The sequence below is a fragment of the Lissotriton vulgaris genome, chromosome 8 (assembly GCF_964263255.1).
Source record: "Lissotriton vulgaris chromosome 8, aLisVul1.2, whole genome shotgun sequence".
Taxonomy (NCBI): Eukaryota; Metazoa; Chordata; class Amphibia; order Caudata; family Salamandridae; genus Lissotriton; species Lissotriton vulgaris.
In genome coordinates, this window is record NC_141696.1 from 571,816,740 (window position 1) to 571,835,544 (window position 18,805).

The 18,805-nt window shown below is 46.1% G+C and overlaps 1 protein-coding gene across 18 annotated transcripts in view; it reads left to right on the forward strand.

Annotated features, from left to right (window-relative positions):
- The window catches only part of MCF2L (MCF.2 cell line derived transforming sequence like), a 1,277,242-nt gene that overhangs the window by 964,440 nt on the left and 293,997 nt on the right, over positions 1 to 18,805 (forward strand). For all 18 annotated transcript variants that reach the window (XM_086934397.1, XM_086934395.1, XM_086934398.1 and 15 more), the window contains one exon: positions 16,298 to 16,388. In XM_086934397.1, coding sequence (XP_086790523.1) covers positions 16,298 to 16,388 — 91 coding nt within the window. The remainder of the gene's footprint in view (positions 1 to 16,297; positions 16,389 to 18,805) is intronic.

Sequence of the window (18,805 nt, forward strand, 5' to 3'; positions counted from 1 at the left end):
GTAACCCTCTCTCCACCCTTGTCTGTCTCCCCATGTTTTTGGGGTCTCCTTGTCTCTGCTGCAGACGCTTGGGTTGAGCTTCTATTGGACAGTGCATAGGTCATTGTGGGGGTGTGGTACCACTTCTATGTGGTTGTTTACTTCTGGTCACAGGCCATAAGTCACGATTTTTCAGTCCTGTACCCCTTTTCAGTTGCATCCTTGCTCACAGACTCTGTCGTACAGTTCCATCCTGTGGCTGCGTTCTGTCCTTTGATTGTCATGTAAATAATTTCCACTGTCGTGGCCTCTTTAGGGGGGCACAGTTCTTTGCTTGGTGGGATTTTTATTGGAGCGGGTGCTTGTTCGCTTCCTACAGTACCGCCAAGTGTAGAGTGCTTTTCAACATGTTTTTTTTTATCATTGTTGTTTCAACAGTTTTTTGTTTCTTTTTTGGCACACTATTCCTATATTCTCACAGTTTTTGTAGTGGCTCCGCGTTGTGGTGCGTAAAAGTTTCACTGCAGAAAACTGACGTCCGCACGCAGAGGGGGTCTTGTAAGGCTCCATTGACTTCACTTCCATGGACGACATCAGGATGGAGCCAGGCGACGCCGCCTCCCGGTGTGCAGAGGTACTGCTGGCGAAAAAGTTTTCCTGATCCAGTCTGACGCCTGGGGATATTCTAAGTTAGGGAATCTGCGGCGAGACTGTGCCTCTACCAGATACATCGTTATCGAAGGTAAGTAACTCGTTCGTCTTGAGGAGACGAGGTTAGTGTGCTAGTTGTTTTTTAACTCAGCCTGAGAACCTCTTGGGACTAGCTCGATGATTGCTAACTATTGCCAACATTTAAAGGAGGCCTCTCAGGTCAGTAAATGTGGTGTTTCACTGGAGTACTTGCTGTTTGGTAGTTTGAAGCTAAGCTATGGGCAAACAATGGTTGAAAAGGAGGCATGTGTTCCTTCCTCTTTCTGATGGTTCCTCTTCCAGTGAGTCATATTGGCCCTACTCCTCCTAAAAAAAAAAAAGATATCCTCCCCAGATGTAGATTTGAATAGAATGTTGGTTATGGAATCACTGGTGTCTTTGAAGAAGCGTAAGGAGGAGTCTAATCGCCAAGCAGACCAGGGAAGCCTATATTCTGATCTCTCTGAATTGTCGAAAGGTTCTTCCCCTTTTCCTCCTGATAATAAGAGGAAGTATATTTCAAAGGAAATGTTGCCTGAATTACTGTTACATATAAGGAGCAATATGGGATTTCCTCCTGAAGAGGTGGCGGGGACGGCCAAAGATGCGATTCTAAGCCAATTTAGGAAACCTGTGAACATGTGGGTCCTATTCATCAGCACATCCTTGATGTGGTCCTCAAAGAGTAGAATGACCCAGTTAGGATCAATATTCCTTGCTTTATGTACAAGTTGTATCCTTTGGAAGGGATGGGGGGGAAGATTCCTGACTCTGTACATATTGATTCTGTTGTGCCGAGTGTTGTGCGTCAGTCGTTGATGGCAGAGGATAATGGCTCAATGGTTAGAGCGGCAGACCCTGATGCAGAGGTCTAGCCCGGGACCAGGGTTCAATTCCCCACCTCGGCGGGTCTTGGGCTCAAAAATTCCACGGATCTGATAATTCTTGCCTCTGTGCCTATTCCAATCATGGAGTCCCACTCTGCAACTCTGGGCAATAGCTTGCTTAATCTCCACAACGGCCTCCACAACGCTAAGGATGCCTGGCCTCCACCTTGGGGGTGCCCAGGAGTGGACGCCTCACAGGGAAAGCCAGAATGGGTTCCACAGCGGTATTCGTACAGCGCCTTGAGACCCTTGCGGGTGAGTAGTGCGCCATACAAGTATCAATTTACATTTTTACAATTTACATTCTCCAGGATCCTGCAGATAAAAAGGTTGATGGAGCCCTCAAAAAGGTTTAATCTGGTTCCCAACTGACCCTTTGCAGTAGTATGTATGGAGTTTACATGGCACAGTCATTGTTATCTGACTTAAAGAACTTTTCAGATCTGATCTATGCAAGAGGGTGTACAATGTCACAAACTGTTGGAGAAAATGGAGAAACAAGCTGAGTTGTTATTTGATATCTCATTTGATGCTGTCCATTCAGCTGCATTCTTGTATGGTGCATCTGTGGCTGCAAAAAGGAATTTGTTTTTGGAACACTGGAATACAGAATCTGCTCAAACTTCTGCAGCCTTGAGGATGCCTTTCAAAGGGGATAAGTTATTCAGACCTGAATTGAAAGACAAACGCCACAAGATATTTAAAGAAAGGAAGCATTCCTCTTCATTTTGTAAACAGTCTGTCCAGGGGAGCTCTTTCCAGTTTAATGCAATATCTTTCCTACATCCTTTAAGGACACAGCAGAATATGGAGCAGAGATCAAGATTCCAACCAAGATTCTCCTCCGAGACGTTTCAGAGCAAGGGAAACCCGGAACCATGAAACATAAATCAGCACCCCTGGCTATCCCTGGTTAGGCGTAGTAGATGGTCCAGGGTACGAGGTTGGTGGCAGTACTCAATATTTCCAGCAAGCATGGCAATTCACAACCTCAGACAAGTGGGTTCTAGAGGTACTGCAGAGGGAATGCAAGATTGAGTTCATCTTCCCTCCAGCCCAATCAGGGCCCATCATCACCCTTGTTCCAGGATCCTTCAAGAAAAGGGTGGCCCAGCAGGAAGGCATTCTGGCCCTGGTCAAGAAGAGGGCCATTGTTCCTATTCTGAAAATGGAGGAAGGAGAAGGGGCATGCTCCATTGTGTGTCCTGGTCCCAAAGCCAACTGAAGTTTTCAGATTGTAATACATCTGAAATCATTGAACAAATTCATGAAGAAGATACCCTTCCAAATGGAAACTCTGCAAAGGATCAAGGGAACTCTGCAAAGGATCATACTTTTGATAGATCTAAATGCCTGGTTAGCCATGCTAGACGTGATGGACCCTTACCTACATATCATACCTAAATACATGTGCATCCAGCATCAGAGATCCCTCCGGTTCTGTGTTTGGGGCAAACATTGGCAGTTCCAGGTGGCCTCAGACCCTTCCCCAGACTCTTCACAAAGATGGTAGCCCCCCTAGTGCTGTATCATTCATCTCAGGGGAGTCTCAATATTCCCTTATCTGGACAAGTGGCTGATCCAAGCTCAGACTCCTAAGATCCTCAAACATCATTTATCTTTGACGATTGCTACACTAAACCATCATGGATTACTCGTGAACCTTTCAAAATGTCATCTTCTCCCCTCCAGGGATTTCCAGTACATTGGAGCACTATTTGACACTCAGCTGGACAAGGTGTGTGTGCCAATGGACAGGTTGCACCGGCTCGAGGGGTTGTTGGGGATCCTCCGAGCAAGTAAATCTGCCTCCTTGTTTCAATAGTTGAAGATTCAGGGTCATTTGGAAGCAACTGTTTTTACAGTTCCATGGGAGAGGCTTAATATGTCGCCACTGCTGTACCATCTTCTTTCCCATGTGGCCCTGTCAATAAAGGATCTAAACTTTGGGGTATCCATCTCCCTTAATGTCAAACTCTTTCTGTAGTGGTGTATGGTCAAAGACAATCTTTGCAAGGGAATAGTAATGCGTCCAGACCCTCCATTGTTAGATGCCAGTTATGTTGGCCGGTGTTCATCATTGGGGACCCTCTCAACTCAAGCACAATGGTCTGGAGCAGAATTTAGAGGTCATCGAATTTGGAAGAATTTGTGGTAGTTTTCTGTGTTTTGTCATTTCAGTCATTACCTGTTCCACTGGCTGCAGGTGATAAAACTGGGCAACATAGTTATGGTAACATATATCATCATCATCATCAAGCTTTATTCGGTTTGGTTTCAACCATAAAAGCATACATGTAAAAAAAATACACAGTCATATAATAACAACAACATACATTTAAAAAAAAAGGTCAACAAAGATCTCATTAGATTAAGTAAATAAAATTAACTGATCCAGTTAGTAATAATATCAGAGAATTTACATTGTATGCACCCGCCTAAAATTGACACTTGTTATATGGGATGGAAAAGTTATATTGAGGTAGGTTGCTAAACTTAAATAATCTATGAGAAGAAAGGTTAAAAGAGGGGAAACTGTACTCGTTTGGTGGCCAGGAACTGTGGGCCAGCTTTGGGTTGTGAATGGCAGACTGATCCCGATAGGTGTTGAACGATTCACTTGGATAAAAGTCATGTAGGTCCCAAGTTGTTATAGGGCCATCACTTTCTTGGGGCAGCCATGACTGTAGATAGGGGACAACATGTCTGCTCCTAAATCTGATTAGAATCAGATCCCCACAGATATCTTTCCGATGGGGACCCAACCAGCCCACTCTCCTCACGCTGACTATTCTGCCATCGAGGTTATGGGGTAGGGGTCTGTTTTTCGTTAACCAGAACTTAACTTTATTTACCAGATCACTGGCTCTCTCGATTTTACCATGTTTCAGAGGAAGAGCCCCCGACAGGATGGACACGAATGGAGCGGCCTCTGGGGGAAGATTGATATGAGGGGTCTTAATACTTTTCAATGTTGGCTCAATAATGCGTTCTGAGGAAGGTGTGGGTAGTGATTTAGGGACGGGTGGGCACACAGTAGTGGGAACTGATACATGTGTTGTGGAAACTGTGTTTTGCACAGATTGTTTAGGCAAATTAGGTTGACCGGTCAGGGGTAAACACTTAGATGTTGCTGTGTATGGCTGATTGTGTTTAACAGTTTCCTCAATCCCCGTTAGTCTTTCCCCCAAGCTGTTAATTTTGTCGATCAGGGGATGAATGATGGTTTTAATCAACTGTTCCATCATGGTCAGTAAGACCAATTGGGGAGAGGATGCTGGGTCGTCTATTTTTTTGCCCATCTCCTGCATTAGCAGAGCCATGTTAGCAGGCGGGTTTGATTCTGTTAACTCATGCTGAAATGTTGGTGAATTGGATTGGGACCCACTTTCTCCAACCCCATCAGGTTTCCTTTTCCCAGATATGGCGTTAAGGGGAGTTATTTTGTTTGCTTTTAATTTTACGGAAGTTGGTTGGGGCCCCTGTGTACTATCGTTAAGAGCTAGCGAACTGGCGTTAGAAACCAGGTAGGGCGATGTAACAAGGGAGTACTTATTGTTACACAAACTGTTTAGGTCATCTAGCCATGGGGGATTAGATGCAGTACTGGGCGTTTTCGTAAGAGGATCCATGCTGGGTATGTTTAAAGTGTAAGAAAACAAGACAAACAGCTATGACTAGGGGAATACTTTGAGTATCCGCTCCCTTGCAGGAAGGGGAAACAGTCACAATCCAATGTGATAGTCAGTGGAGTTGGCAGTAAATGGCAATACCTCTTCTTGGAAGACCAAGTGGGATAGCCCGTCCCGGCCTCCTCTGGCCTCTGAGGGCCACAGAGGGCCCGCCCTTTGCCCGGGCTTAGCCCGGCGCCGTCCCGCGCGCGTCCCGCGACGCGGAGGGAGCGTCCAGTTCAAGTAGCGCCTCCGGGCGCGCTGTGGCCGGAAACCGGAAGTAGGAAGTGGGCGCAAAGCACCCTGGGAGCTGTAGTCTCCAGCCGCGAGGTGGAAAGCGGCGGCGGCGAGACTACAGCGTCAGGAGCCCAGGAGCAAAAGAACCAGCGTCTGCCCACAGGTAGGAATCCCTCCAAATGCTGTTACAGCCCCCGCTCCACCGAGGGAGCGTCCAGTTCAAGTAGAGCCTCCGGGCGCGCTGTGGCCGGAAACCGGAAGTAGAAAGTGGGCGCAAAGCACCCTGGGAGCTGTAGTCTCCAGCCGCGAGATGGAAAGCGGCGGCGGCGAGACTACAGCGTCAGGAGCCCAGGAGCAAAAGAACCAGCGTCTGCCCACAGGTAGGAATCCCTCCAAATGCTGTTACAGCCCCCGCTCCACCGAGGGAGCGTCCAGTTCAAGTAGCGCCTCCGGGCGCGCTGTGGCCGGAAACCGGAAGTAGGAAGTGGGCGCAAAGCACCCTGGGAGCTGTAGTCTCCAGCCGCGAGGTGGAAAGCGGCGGCAGCGAGACTACAGCGTCAGGAGCCCAGGAGCAAAAGAACCAGCGTCTGCCCACAGGTAGGAATCCCTCCAAATGCTGTTACAGCCCCCGCTCCACCGAGGGAGCGTCCAGTTCAAGTAGCGCCTCCGGGCGCGCTGTGGCCGGAAACCGGAAGTAGGAAGTGGGCGCAAAGCACCCTGGGAGCTGTAGTCTCCAGCCGCGAGGTGGAAAGCGGCGGCGGCGAGACTACAGCGTCAGGAGCCCAGGAGCAAAAGAACCAGCGTCTGCCCACAGGTAGGAATCCCTCCAAATGCTGTTACAGCCCCCGCTCCACCGAGGGAGCGTCCAGTTCAAGTAGCGCCTCCGGGCGCGCTGTGGCCGGAAACCGGAAGTAGGAAGTGGGCGCAAAGCACCCTGGGAGCTGTAGTCTCCAGCCGCGAGGTGGAAAGCGGCGGCGGCGAGACTACAGCGTCCGGAGCCCAGGAGCAAAAGAACCTGCGTCTGCCCACAGGTAGGAATCCCTCCAAATGCTGTTACAGCCCCCCTCCGAGCAAGTAAATCTGCCTCCTTGTTTCAATAGTTGAAGATTCAGGGTCATTTGGAAGCAACTGTTTTTACAGTTCCATGGGAGAGGCTTAATATGTCGCCACTGCTGTACCATCTTCTTTCCCATGTGGCCCTGTCAATAAAGGATCTAAACTTTGGGGTATCCATCTCCCTTGATGTCAAACTCTTTCTGTAGTGGTGTATGGTCAAAGACAATCTTTGCAAGGGAATAGTAATGCGTCCAGACCCTCCATTGTTAGATGCCAGTTATGTTGGCCGGTGTTCATCATTGGGGACCCTCTCAACTCAAGCACAATGGTCTGGAGCAGAATTTAGAGGTCATCGAATTTGGAAGAATTTGTGGTAGTTTTCTGTGTTTTGTCATTTCAGTCATTACCTGTTCCACTGGCTGCAGGTGATAAAACTGGGCAACATAGTTATGGTAACATATATCAATCATCCATTGCCGGTCACTGAATGAGCTGACCTTAAGTCTGGATCAGTGCGCAGAAACTCATGTTCTATTGTTGATAGAGGTTTACATCATAGGTCTGGACTCCAGAGGTTTTGCCTCAGGTTCCCGGAGGACGGAGCTTAGGGTGCCGATGCAGTGACCTTGGAATGGACCTGGGAGCATTGTTTTTCCTTCCCTCCAATTCATGTGATCCAGAGGCTCTTGTGCATGATTCAACAGGAGAAGGCCCAAGTAATTGTGGTGGTTCCTTACTGGCCCAGACGGAGTTGGTTCCCGCTCCTGAGACTCAGGGCACAGGCCCTTTTGTGGTTCAATCCCTTACTGTCCTGTTCCCCTGACATCTTGCACACAGCATCAGCTTTGTTGCCTTTCCCTCACCATTTGGTGGTTGAAAGGAAGAGGTTGGAGGAACAAGGTCTACCTCTCCATATTATTGATGTTGTTCAGAAATCTAGAAGATCTTCTACTCATGCTTCCTATTCTAAACTCTGGAAGGTCTTTGATTCCTGGTATTCTGCTTGTGGGGTTTCTTTGGTAGAATGTTGTATCTCTTCAGTTTCTCTTAGATGAGCTTCATAAATCTCTTTCTCTTTCAACCATTCAGTCACAATGGTATGCAATTTAGGCATCCCATGTGAAGCATGAATTGATTACTGGTGCAGTGCTATTGGTTTCTCGGTCATTCAAGAATTTGGCTATCTCTTTTCCTTTGGTGAAGTCTACAGTTCCTTCTTGGAACCTTCTCTTAGTTTGGAAGGCTTTAAACCCCCCCCCCCCTTTTCAAACCTTTGGATATGATCGACCTTAAGTTCCTTTCATTTAAGGTCTTATTCTTGGTGGCTGTCAGTTATGCCCATCTGATGTGGGGACAGTCTGCTTTACTCTGTCATCCTTTTCTGGATGATGCCGTGGTTCTTTGTCCTTATCCCTTCTTCCTTCCTAAGGTGCTGTCGAAATTCCATGTCTCTCGTTAGCTAATTCTCTGTGCTTTCTTTCCTAATCCCTCTTCTGCAGAGGAATGTAGTTGGCATTTGTTGGATGTTAAACATGCTAATTTGATTTGCCTTGACAGATCCAAAGATTACAGGAAATCTTATTCTCTGTTCATCACTTTTGGCATCACAGGGAAGGGGAAGAAGGCTTTCAAGATCACGTTCAGTCACTGGATCAAAGAGACTATTTATTGGGTGATAACCTGCTCTATTGTGCCTGCAGGGCCATTCCACAAGAAGTGGAGCTGCTTCTTGGTCTGAACTACAAGGTTTCCCTTTGGAGGAGATTTGCAGGGCGGGTACTTGGGCTTCTGAGCATACTTTTGTGAAGCATTACAGGTTGCCTGATCTTTTACATGGGCACAAGATTATCGACTCTGGTGTTTTACTCAGTGTTAAATTGATGGTTTGATTATATTTGCTGATTGTTATTGTTGGGGGGATACTTGGTGTTGCAGTATGTCTTGATTTCCTGATGTTATTAGTCAAAATGCCTATTCACTGCTTTGGCATACCTCATGGGTCGCGAACGAGGGATGTGGAGTTAATGCCCCAATTACATTCCAATAATCTTCATTACTCTTCGCTCTTCTCGTCCTTGACCCAGTCATTCATTCCCACTCACCCTCCCAATGACAGTGTGTGAGAAGTTGGCCTGGTATATGCTGTCCACTAATTAAAGTGGGCACCTTGTATCAGTCCAAACAACCCTTATTGATGATTAGGTTAAAGACAACCTTTATAGAAAGCTATCCTAGTGGTAGCAGTGGAGAGCAGCCTTCAGGCTAAGTCTTGAAGGAATGTAAAGCAGCTTGTTTTTACCAGATCAGGACCTCCTGAATAACCAAATGAAAGGAGAACCACACAAGATATATATAAAATATATGTATTTATTACTAAACACTCTCTACTAACCTCTATACGAGATTACAGAGCACAAGGCACGCAATAATTAATCGATAGAACAGTAAATAGCACAATACACAGCGGGCTCCAGGGGGAGAACGAACCATATACTAAAAAAATGGTATAACAACGACGACTTCACTAGACACAGTGCCTAGAGCACGTAGAATCACTGGGACACCCAAGGAACCACCCAAAGGAGTGACACAGGGAGCCCATGGAGGACGGGTGCAGTGTGTGAACACAGACGCGAGTTCTGTACAACTCTATGGGAAAGTCGTAGTTGGAAATTTACAGTTTAAGGACACTTCCGAGAGGACTTCAAGCAAAACTTTTGGATTATAGAAGGTTCTAAGGCCTGTACCCTTGAGAGTACAGAGGTACTTTTGTTACCTATCTCAGGGGAGCCGTGTGTATAAGGGTCAAGTGGTGTTGGAAACCTTTGTCGTTTTCAATGGCCTGACTCAAAGAAGTGCTGATGCCGGGAAGATGAAGTGTCCGGTGGAATCTAAGCCTGGATCAGAGGTGAGAAGAACCTGAAAGCAGAGGGGACAGAGTCTGGGTCACTTCATGGTGACCAAGGGCTTGGTAGGCGAATGCCAACCTATGTTGGGTGCTTTAGGTGAGAAGACTGGATGCTTGACTCTGCAGCCACGGGGACAGGAGATGACGACGACCAAAGTCCAGAGGTGAACTGTCCAACGAAGGATGTTGAGTGCTGAGGGTTCAGTGTCTGGATCGAACAACAACAACATTGGCAAATGCAACCCACACAGGCAAAGTGAACAAGTCACTGTGAGGACCAGCAAGGTCCTGGAGACTCTCCAAGCTATGGGGAGTCAGGGCACGTCTGGAGCAACCAGTAGAGCCCAAGAGAAATCAAAGTTACCTTCACAGGGACCCACAGGCCAACGGAACAGGGATCACAAAGGGACCTCCAGCTGAATCACGAAGTACAGGCATACGGAGCAATCGTGGAGTGCAGGCCGGAAATCTTCAGTGGAATTACTGCTCGGGTCAGAACTACACGTAGCCCAAAGCACAGCCCGAGGGATCGCCAAAAAGCATATGCTGCTGCAAAAGTATGCGGTGCACAGGGGTTCGGGTTGCACAGACCCCAAGAGGGATACTGGTCTCGGGATTGCAAGGTTGCCTCCACTCATGATATCTCCATCCTAAGCGCTACTCTCGACTCCATTCAAAACTGGAAGTCAACTCATCAACTGATTCTGAATCCCTCCAAAACTGAATTCCTCCTCCTCTCCTCCTCACTTTCTCCTCCCCCGGTTCAATCCTGGATGGATCAGATGAATCTACTTAACAATAAACCCATCATTGTCGACAGCGCAAAATTCCTGGGTGTCATACTCGACAAAAAACTCAATCTACTCTTCCACATCAATTCAATTGCAAAGTCTGCTCGATACAAACTGTGCCTTCTTTGGGGAATTTGTTGCTTCTTCCCGGAGCAAGACCTTAAAACCCTGGTCCAATCGCTGGTCCTCTCCAGACTGGACTACTGCAATTCTCTTCTTACTGGCCTCCCCAAATCCCACCTGTCCCCCATTAAATCTGTTCTCCATTCAGCAGCTTGTTTCATTTATGGGGCCAAAAGAAGTGATCACATCACACCCATGTTATCCACCCTCCGCTGGCTTCCCATCAAGGCAAGATCTATCTACAAGACTGCCTGTATCACCCACAAAGCCTTGCACTCCTTCTCTCCTCGCTACCTGGCGAATAAATTGAAACTCTCTGGAGACTCTAAACCAGCACGTCATGCGGAAAATGTACTGCTTGAATCTCCCACTTTCAAGAAGGAAAGATTGATGGCCCAATCATTTTCAGACAACGCGGTGAGAATCTGGAACGCACTTACGCCTCAGCTCCGGACCACTACCTCCTCCCAGGCCTTCAAAGCTGACCTCAAAATTCTCCTCCTTCAAAGACACTTCCAAATTTAATTCACGCTCTCTCTTTTGTCTGAAGGAAGACCTTCCATTATAGAAAATTCTATTCTCCATGACTATGGAAGTGCCTTCCCAGTGTGTTCTTGTGGTTTGAGTGTCTGCCATTTATTGCAGTATTATCCTTCTACTTGTGTTTGGTACTCTTTTGTAACATGCACACGTCACTTTTCTCTTGTAATACACTGTTTGCTACCTCTTACATTTTATTCGCTTCAGATACTTGCACAAGTGCCACTTATGCCTACGTAATGTTTGTTTTTGTGTTTGAGTGTCTGCCATTTATTGCAGTACTATACCTCTACTTGTACTTTGTACGCTTGTGTAACCTGCACACATGTCACTTTTTCCTCCTGTAATGTACCATTTGCTCACGATTGTCACTTTTGCCTCATGTAACTTAACGTTTGCTTTTGTAATTTGTTCACTTGTAATTTTCTCCTCATGTATCCGTACTGTGAAGCGCTCTGACAACTTTGGGTAAAGTCTGCGCTATATAAAATTGCGTGAAAAAAATAAATAAAAAAGAGAGCCGATCGACCTCAGAGACGCTCCGGAACCCACCTCCTGTGTTGCAGAAATCTTTGGAGTCCTCAGGAGCTCAAGAGATGCAAACCGGTCAGATGCGTTAAGGTGCCAGCTTCAGCAGGGGAGTAACTCCTTTACTCCAAGGGAGATTCTTCTGTCGTCCAGCGTAATATAGATCGTCAAAATACTTGGTTTCTGCTTGCAGAGTTTAGTCCAGGTAAAAGCTAAAGTCCTGTAGTCAGGGTTCCTACTTTATACCCAAGGAAGGGGTTGGACAAACTCTGGGGACCCTCCTATGGGAGGGACAGGACAGAGGGGTGGTTACACCCATGTCCTTTGTCCAGTTTTGTGCCAGAGCAGAAGGAAATGGCTTGTGCAACCGGTTTGAGCTGGACTATGCACAGGGACACCAAATGTGCCCCAGTGCTGACTTTCAGGCACTCTCAGAGTACATACTAACAAAGGTATTGTATGGGCCGTTGGCACACCGATAACTCAATATTTTTATTTCGTTAGAATATATTGTCACTGTTATATATTCCTTCTTTAGCGTGCAGCTCAGTTGCATAGGGTTGCATGTCCCTAAGTGTGAGATAATTATCAAAAAGTATTGGTACGTGATAAAGATATCACGACCCTACTGGGCGCACAGCATACTCTGAAAATATTTCCACCTATTCAAATGCTTTCTATAACTTTGTTTCTTACATATTTTAGACTTGTTTTACTTTGTTTTCACATTTATTTGAAATCATTTTTTCATAATTGCTCAAAGCATGTCAATGATTATTTTCTACAAATGTAAATAGTTCATTATGACATTGTCGTCGATCCAAAAAAGTATATGTGCTGTATTAACATTCATACAACCCATCAATCAATTTTCGACGATCGTTGAAAGTGTTAGCCCGATGCATTTTGGGACCTTGTCCCTTCATCAGGGGCCAAGTGTGATCGGGTTTTTTTTGCCGTATACCCATGTCTTAACAGCGAGCAAAGATACAACGTATTTGGGAATTTCTCAAGGATAACTAACTTGCAAAAGTTTTGCGTTAATCCGGGTGTTTGTTCTGTGCCGTTGTGCGAGTCTAGCCGTAAACACGGAGACCTATGGACTAACTAACTTTGGGGAAAACACGAAGCGTGTGTTCGCGAGCCTTTTCGACTCACGGCTAGACTCGCACAACGGCACAGAACAAACACCCGTTGTATCCTCGCTCGCTGTTAAGACACGGCATTGTCGCCAGATCATTCACACATAGCAGGGTATACGGCAAAAAAAACCCGATCACACTTGGCCCCTGAGGAAGGGACGAGGTCCCGAAACGCATCGGGCCAACACTTTCAACGATCGTCGAAAATTGATTGATGGGTTGTATGAATGTTAAAACAGCACATATACTTTTTTGGATCGATGACAGTCATAATGAACTATTTACATTTGTAGAAAATAATCATTGACATGCTTTGAGCAATTATGAAAAAATGATTTCAATTAAATGTGAAAACAAAGTAAAACGAGTCAAAAATATGTAAGAAACAAAGTTATAGAAAGCATTTGAATAGGTGGAAATATGTTCAGAGTATGCTGTACTCTCAGAGTACAACCAGCCAGCCCCAAAACACTAAAGCCTGTCTGGGAGGTGGTCACACCTCCCTGTGACAATAAACCTACTGTCAAGCCTTCCCCTGCTCGAGCTCAGCTCAGCAGCAGGAGGGCAGACTCGTGTCTGTGGCTGGCAGCATCCATTTTGTGCTGCCCAGGTCGAGAAAGCTGGTACTGGGTAGACCGGTGACCCACAGTAGGGGTTCTACAAGGGAGGAATCATACCTCCCAAACTAGTTACTGGTGTGGAGGTATGATTCCAAGGTGTTAGACACCAAACAAGACATGTTTCTAAGCTGCTGTTTTAAAAGTTAGCATTTACTGCAAGGTTAAAATGCACTTAAGTATATATGGTTTGGCTGCATCACAGACAACCCCAGAGAATAGATTCCGAAGGCTGCATAGGGGCTCGGCAGATAAAACCCAGCACACTGCTTTCAGTATTGATATGGCCTGCCATAGGGGTGACTGCTAAGTTTATATGTGTAGTGCTTTAGAATAGATATAGGTAACCTATATCTAAGTAAGGGGGGCATGCACCACCTTACACAGGCTGCAGTAGCAGACCTGTGGTGTCAGTTTTAATGATCTCTCAGGGGTGGCATAATACATGCTGCCGCCCCTGGGAGGCCTCTGGGGTACCTATGCCCTGGGTACATGGTGTACCATATACTAGGGACTGGTAAGGGTACCCCAGTATCCAATCTGGAGGGTACCTAAAGTACATGCAATCAATTTAGAGGAGAAAGCAGCTAGACTGGGGACCTGGATAGCAGGATCCCAGTCAGTCTAAGTCAAAACAGTGATACATCAGCAAAAAGTGGGGGTAACTATAAGAAGCAGATCCTACTTTCCTACACAGTGGCCTTTTGATCAGAGGCTTGGTATTACAAGACTTTCTGGGGGAGCACTATGCTCGTGTAGTTCCCAGTAGAGGGGTGAGGGACTTTGTAACATTTCCTGATTTTTTTCCTGTCCTGTGATTGGATAACTAATCACATGGTTAAGGACTGGTTCAAGGGTGTGTAGGACTAACAGTACTTAAGATTACCAGTAAGTAATTGGGGCATTCCACAATGGGCAGCTGCCATGTCAGAACTGTAAATTGGAAAAAAAGCTGAGTGCAACTACAAACAGGACTTGACAAAGCCCAGACGTTGACACTCGCTTTCTAAAGACAAGCTCTATTGGTTTTGACATTGCTTTTTTTTGTTCTTTCCTTTCGTTCTGGCTGTGTTTGAGAACATTGTGTGGAAAACCCCTGTCAGTGTCCAGAGAGCATGTGCAGAGTGTAGTGCAAGTACTCTCCGTGGTCTGTTAGATTGCGAACATTTGGAAAAGTATGCATACTTTTACATCTGTTACCTTGTATCTCACAAAAAGCTGAAAGGGTTTTCAACAAAGACACGATACCAAACTCTGGAAAGGCCACTGTGCCATAAAATATAGTGACCATTCATCTAGCGGTCTTGGAGGTACACGACAGAAAAATCTCCTATGGGACATTACGTCTCTGGTAAGTCACATGGGGATTTAGGAGTTCTTGGGCATCCAGGAGACCTTGGGTACAGGCGGTTACATTGTAGGACACAGCTAATTATACGGTACGTCAGTCCCATTGTAGATGCAGAATATTTATGTTGGGTACAGGCCATTGGGAGGTCAAATCAGCCCAGGAGATTCTGATGGCTATTTGTCATTTTAGGGAGCAGGTTAATGTGGGGGTGTTCAAGCATAAAATGCACAATGATTAGTTGAGCATGGATAGTTTTTTTTTAATTTTAAAGAGGGGCTAACCAGGTGTTTTATTTTTTTTTGCTTCTGTGAATGTGATTGTGAGGTAGAATTGCCTTCTGCATGACCAATTATTTATACCAGTTTTTTTTTACTGCGATTTTGTGATAATCATAAAGTTGTGATAGGATCTGATGTCACATAGGATCTATTGTGATAGTTTATAGCTTTCAAAATTATGAAATACGTTGCAGTAAAACTGTTCGTTTGTCGCTTTAAAATGGCAGAAGTGCGGTATATGAGGCATTGTTTAAACATGTATGGTTCTTATTGTTGTTAAACTCAGAAATGTCCGAGGGGTGGTATTTGCATAATTGCATTGTTGCCATACTATACCAAGCTCCAGGCTTTCGGCTAACAGTTTTACATGATAGAAGAGGCGCAATCAAAATATTCTTGTGACGTGCACTTTTATGTGTAATTATAGAAGGTGCGATTCTAATTGAATTTATATAGCGCTTACTACCCCTGACGAGGCTTTGAATCGAATGCTTTTCTTATTACAGTCTGTAATAAGACACGCATTCTATTCAAAGCCTCGTTACAGAAGCGCTGCATTAGTAGGTGTGAGCCCGCCGCAGTGCACCTGTGCATTCGAGGCATCCAATCTGAATTTTTTTTTTTTTTTTTTTTTTAGTATTTGACAGTGCAAATTCCCTACGGTGCGCACAGCAATGTGGCCAGTCACCCGTGCACGCCTGTCTTTTCATTTGCGGTTGCGGCGTCCCCCGCCCCTCCTCCCTCCTCCTTCTCACTCCCTCCTCCTTTGCAGTCAGCTGCTGGCGGCGCGGCACAGTTGGCCTGGATGTGAAAATGCAGCATGGGTCTCTCTTTATTGGTACTCCGCCACTGTAGCACCTGCAGCTGAACGTGGCGCTGAATAGAGAGGCCCTTGCGTGCACGCTCACGGCTGACCTCCCCGCAGATGTTTCCCTACCAGAGGCGTGCACCCTCGCTAGCCCTCCTGCTATGCAGTCCTGAGAATTGGGAAGTTACCGGGATATTTTTGCCGCACATACCGCTTCATCTGCGCGGTCGTTTTGTAACGCGGATGACGAATGTCGCAGCCTCTGGCGGAAGGACTATTGTTATGCGCGGTTCGCTTGGAAGCTAGTGACTGGAAAATGCAAAATTGATTTTGTTTTTCTATCGGATTAATGGTGAGGGGTCGTTGAAGGGTGCGAGGTGTTGGCTATGAGGATGCAGAGACGCCTCCGAGTGAGCTAAGACCAGCCTCATACTAAACGTGGAGGAGCCTAAACTGCAAACCCTGCGCGCACGCGAGCAATGGCTCGAGCCGTTCCATCCGCATGGGGTCCACACGGGAGCCTGGCAGGTCTGCAGGGCATGTCAAGATTTGAGTGTTTCCTTCACAGCCACAAACGTACAATGTCAAGGGGTTAACAACATTTTCAGTGGAATCTTGTTTCTTTATAAAAAACGAATTTGGAGGCACCTGGTCTGTTTTTGATCGTTGTTTTTGTCTCAATGTTATTTAGTCTGCAAGATGCCGGAATTGGATTCATCCTGGTTATAGACCGAAGGCAGGACAAATGGACCTCAGTGAAAGCCTCTGTCTTGCGAATAGCGGTAAGTGTTAAGCGTATTGCTAGCATCTTATGAAACGTATTTATCCTTAACAATGTATTGATGAGAGGATAGGGGCGTGTGGGGAGTGGGGGGCTGCGTCAGGGATGTTGAGTCTGCTATGCCTTAGGTACTGCACTTGCACTGAAGAGATTGTAGGGTCCTGCTGCTGATGGTGACGTAGAGGAAAGGGTCCAGCGCTGGAGCGTGCCTCTTGGAAGGCTTTTCATAAGCGCCGCTCACACACTGTAGAGAATAGGGCTGTTATGAGCGTTTGCACACAAGAAAATTATTTTCCTACAATATAAATGACACAGGTGTCTTTACACACCCTCCCTTCTAGAGTGGGTGCATTTTGTGTTATGGTTCAGCCCGATACACCCTCAGTGACTTCTGCCTGTACTCTTCGGTAAGCGACACAAAACTTTGACTCAATTTGATGAGATCGTGATTTGGGAACATTAGGAAAGGAACTTCTTAAAAAAAAATAGAGCGTTGAATGGCCCTCTGATTGTCACATAAACCCCCTGCAGATTTGTGTAACAAGGTAGAGCCCAGCGGAAGCATTCATTGCCTCTTGGTGCTTGTTTATCGTGATGGATTTGACACCCTCGCATGCAATTTGAGCCCATTTACTTTCTTCCAATTGAGCTGATGAGAGTACCATTGCATTGTGGGAAACTGGTGTCCCGCACTTTGAATGACTCTGCCCACTTCCAATTCTGGTCTGCAGCAAAATTACTGTCCAAACATCGAACACATTATGCATGAATTCGAGGTGTGTGTGTGTGTACAGCACCCCCTGCATGTGGTTCTTGCCTGCTTGGGAAGTCACTCGTGAGGCAGGAGAGGACATGAAGGGACAGCGGAGATGGAATCAGCCTAGAAAATGCCATCAAGCAGGAAAAAAAAGGAACACAAATTCAGGATCTCGGAAGAAAGTTTGTTTTGGGGAGATGCTGTAGGCGTTTCTTAAGTTGTTTATGCAATGTTTAGTTTGATAATCGTTAACAAGGAGTTACCCGTGAAAAATGTATAATTTCAAAGCCAAATCATTCTTAGGTGGGTAAGCAGGTAAGGGACTTGAGGCCTAATTGAGCAGTATACTAGACTGCCTGATTCAAATTCTTTTCTGGATCACTCTGTATTTAATAATGCAGCTTAGTATGACCAGGGTCCGTTGTGTCAGTTAAAGTCAGCAGGCACAGTGCAGATGACAATGAGAATTTCGGGGGGTGGGGGTGGGGGGGGGGAGGTATTGTTGAGAAGATATTTTTGTAATTTAAGTTTAAGAATGGCAATCGGGAACATTGGTAACTTGAGTTATCTTGACTTTCCCAGAAAGACTAAAATATGAAATCTGTACCCTTTGTTTAAATACATGTCAAACATCTTGAGGAAATTACCTCATCCTTCTGATAGGTATTTCTAACCACAGATTCATCCCTCTTTGAATATTCCCCAGACGTCAAACTGAATCCAAAAACTTTTCAGCACTACCTCTGTACGCTTATAGGTGGCATCATGTGTTTCCGCATTTATTCCATTCTTCTTCGGAAATGACGTGCAAAACCTCCATAGGCGACCTTCAGCTAGCTGACACCATTTTCTTTCTGTCTGAACCACCAGATGCAGTTCTGGAGCTACCTCTCTTCTCTTTGATACCCTCTTACCTAAAAATTGTGCAATGTGGAATGGAAATATTATGTCTTGTAACAGTAAGGACTGTTGCAAGCAACTGTCTAACAGATCCTTATCAGGTTTGTAGGTGGAGTTTGGTGTTGAGTCATGACTCTAAAGACTGCAGTGTAAGCTCGATCATGAACCCAAAGGCCTTACAGGTCTGCAAGGAGAAACTCTATGGGCCTGATTCACAAATTGCCTCCGCACTTGTGACAGAGATCCCACAGTCGTTGAGGAGCCTCTGCACACAGGGCTGAATCTCAGCAGTGAGAATAATCATTGTGTACATTCTGCCTGAAGTGCGGAGACTCCCCCATGAATGCCATGAATGTGGAGGCCCTTTGTAAATCAGACCCGATGTTTCTAAGCACTGCAAGACTCCACATCATGACCAGTCCATTTCTAGGGGGTAGGTCTCGATCCTGTTCTCTGTCCAGAAGTTGCAGGAGTCGATCCCAAGGCCGATCGTCATTGCACTCCAAAACTTTGGGTTAGTGTAAGAAAAAATATTTACACAATCCAAGCAGGACTCTGTCTCTTTGCGGCACTTTTGTACGCCTGAGAAGGTGCGAGGGCTTCACAATGCCCAACTTGAGTTTCTGAGGCCATCAACACTGAGGCAGATCGAAGAGTGCCACGAGGCCATGCTTTTACTCTTCGGATCCCTTCTGACTCTCCTTGTTGTGCCTGTGGGCCCCAAGGAGCCAAAACGCTGTCCATGTGAGATACTACCAGCG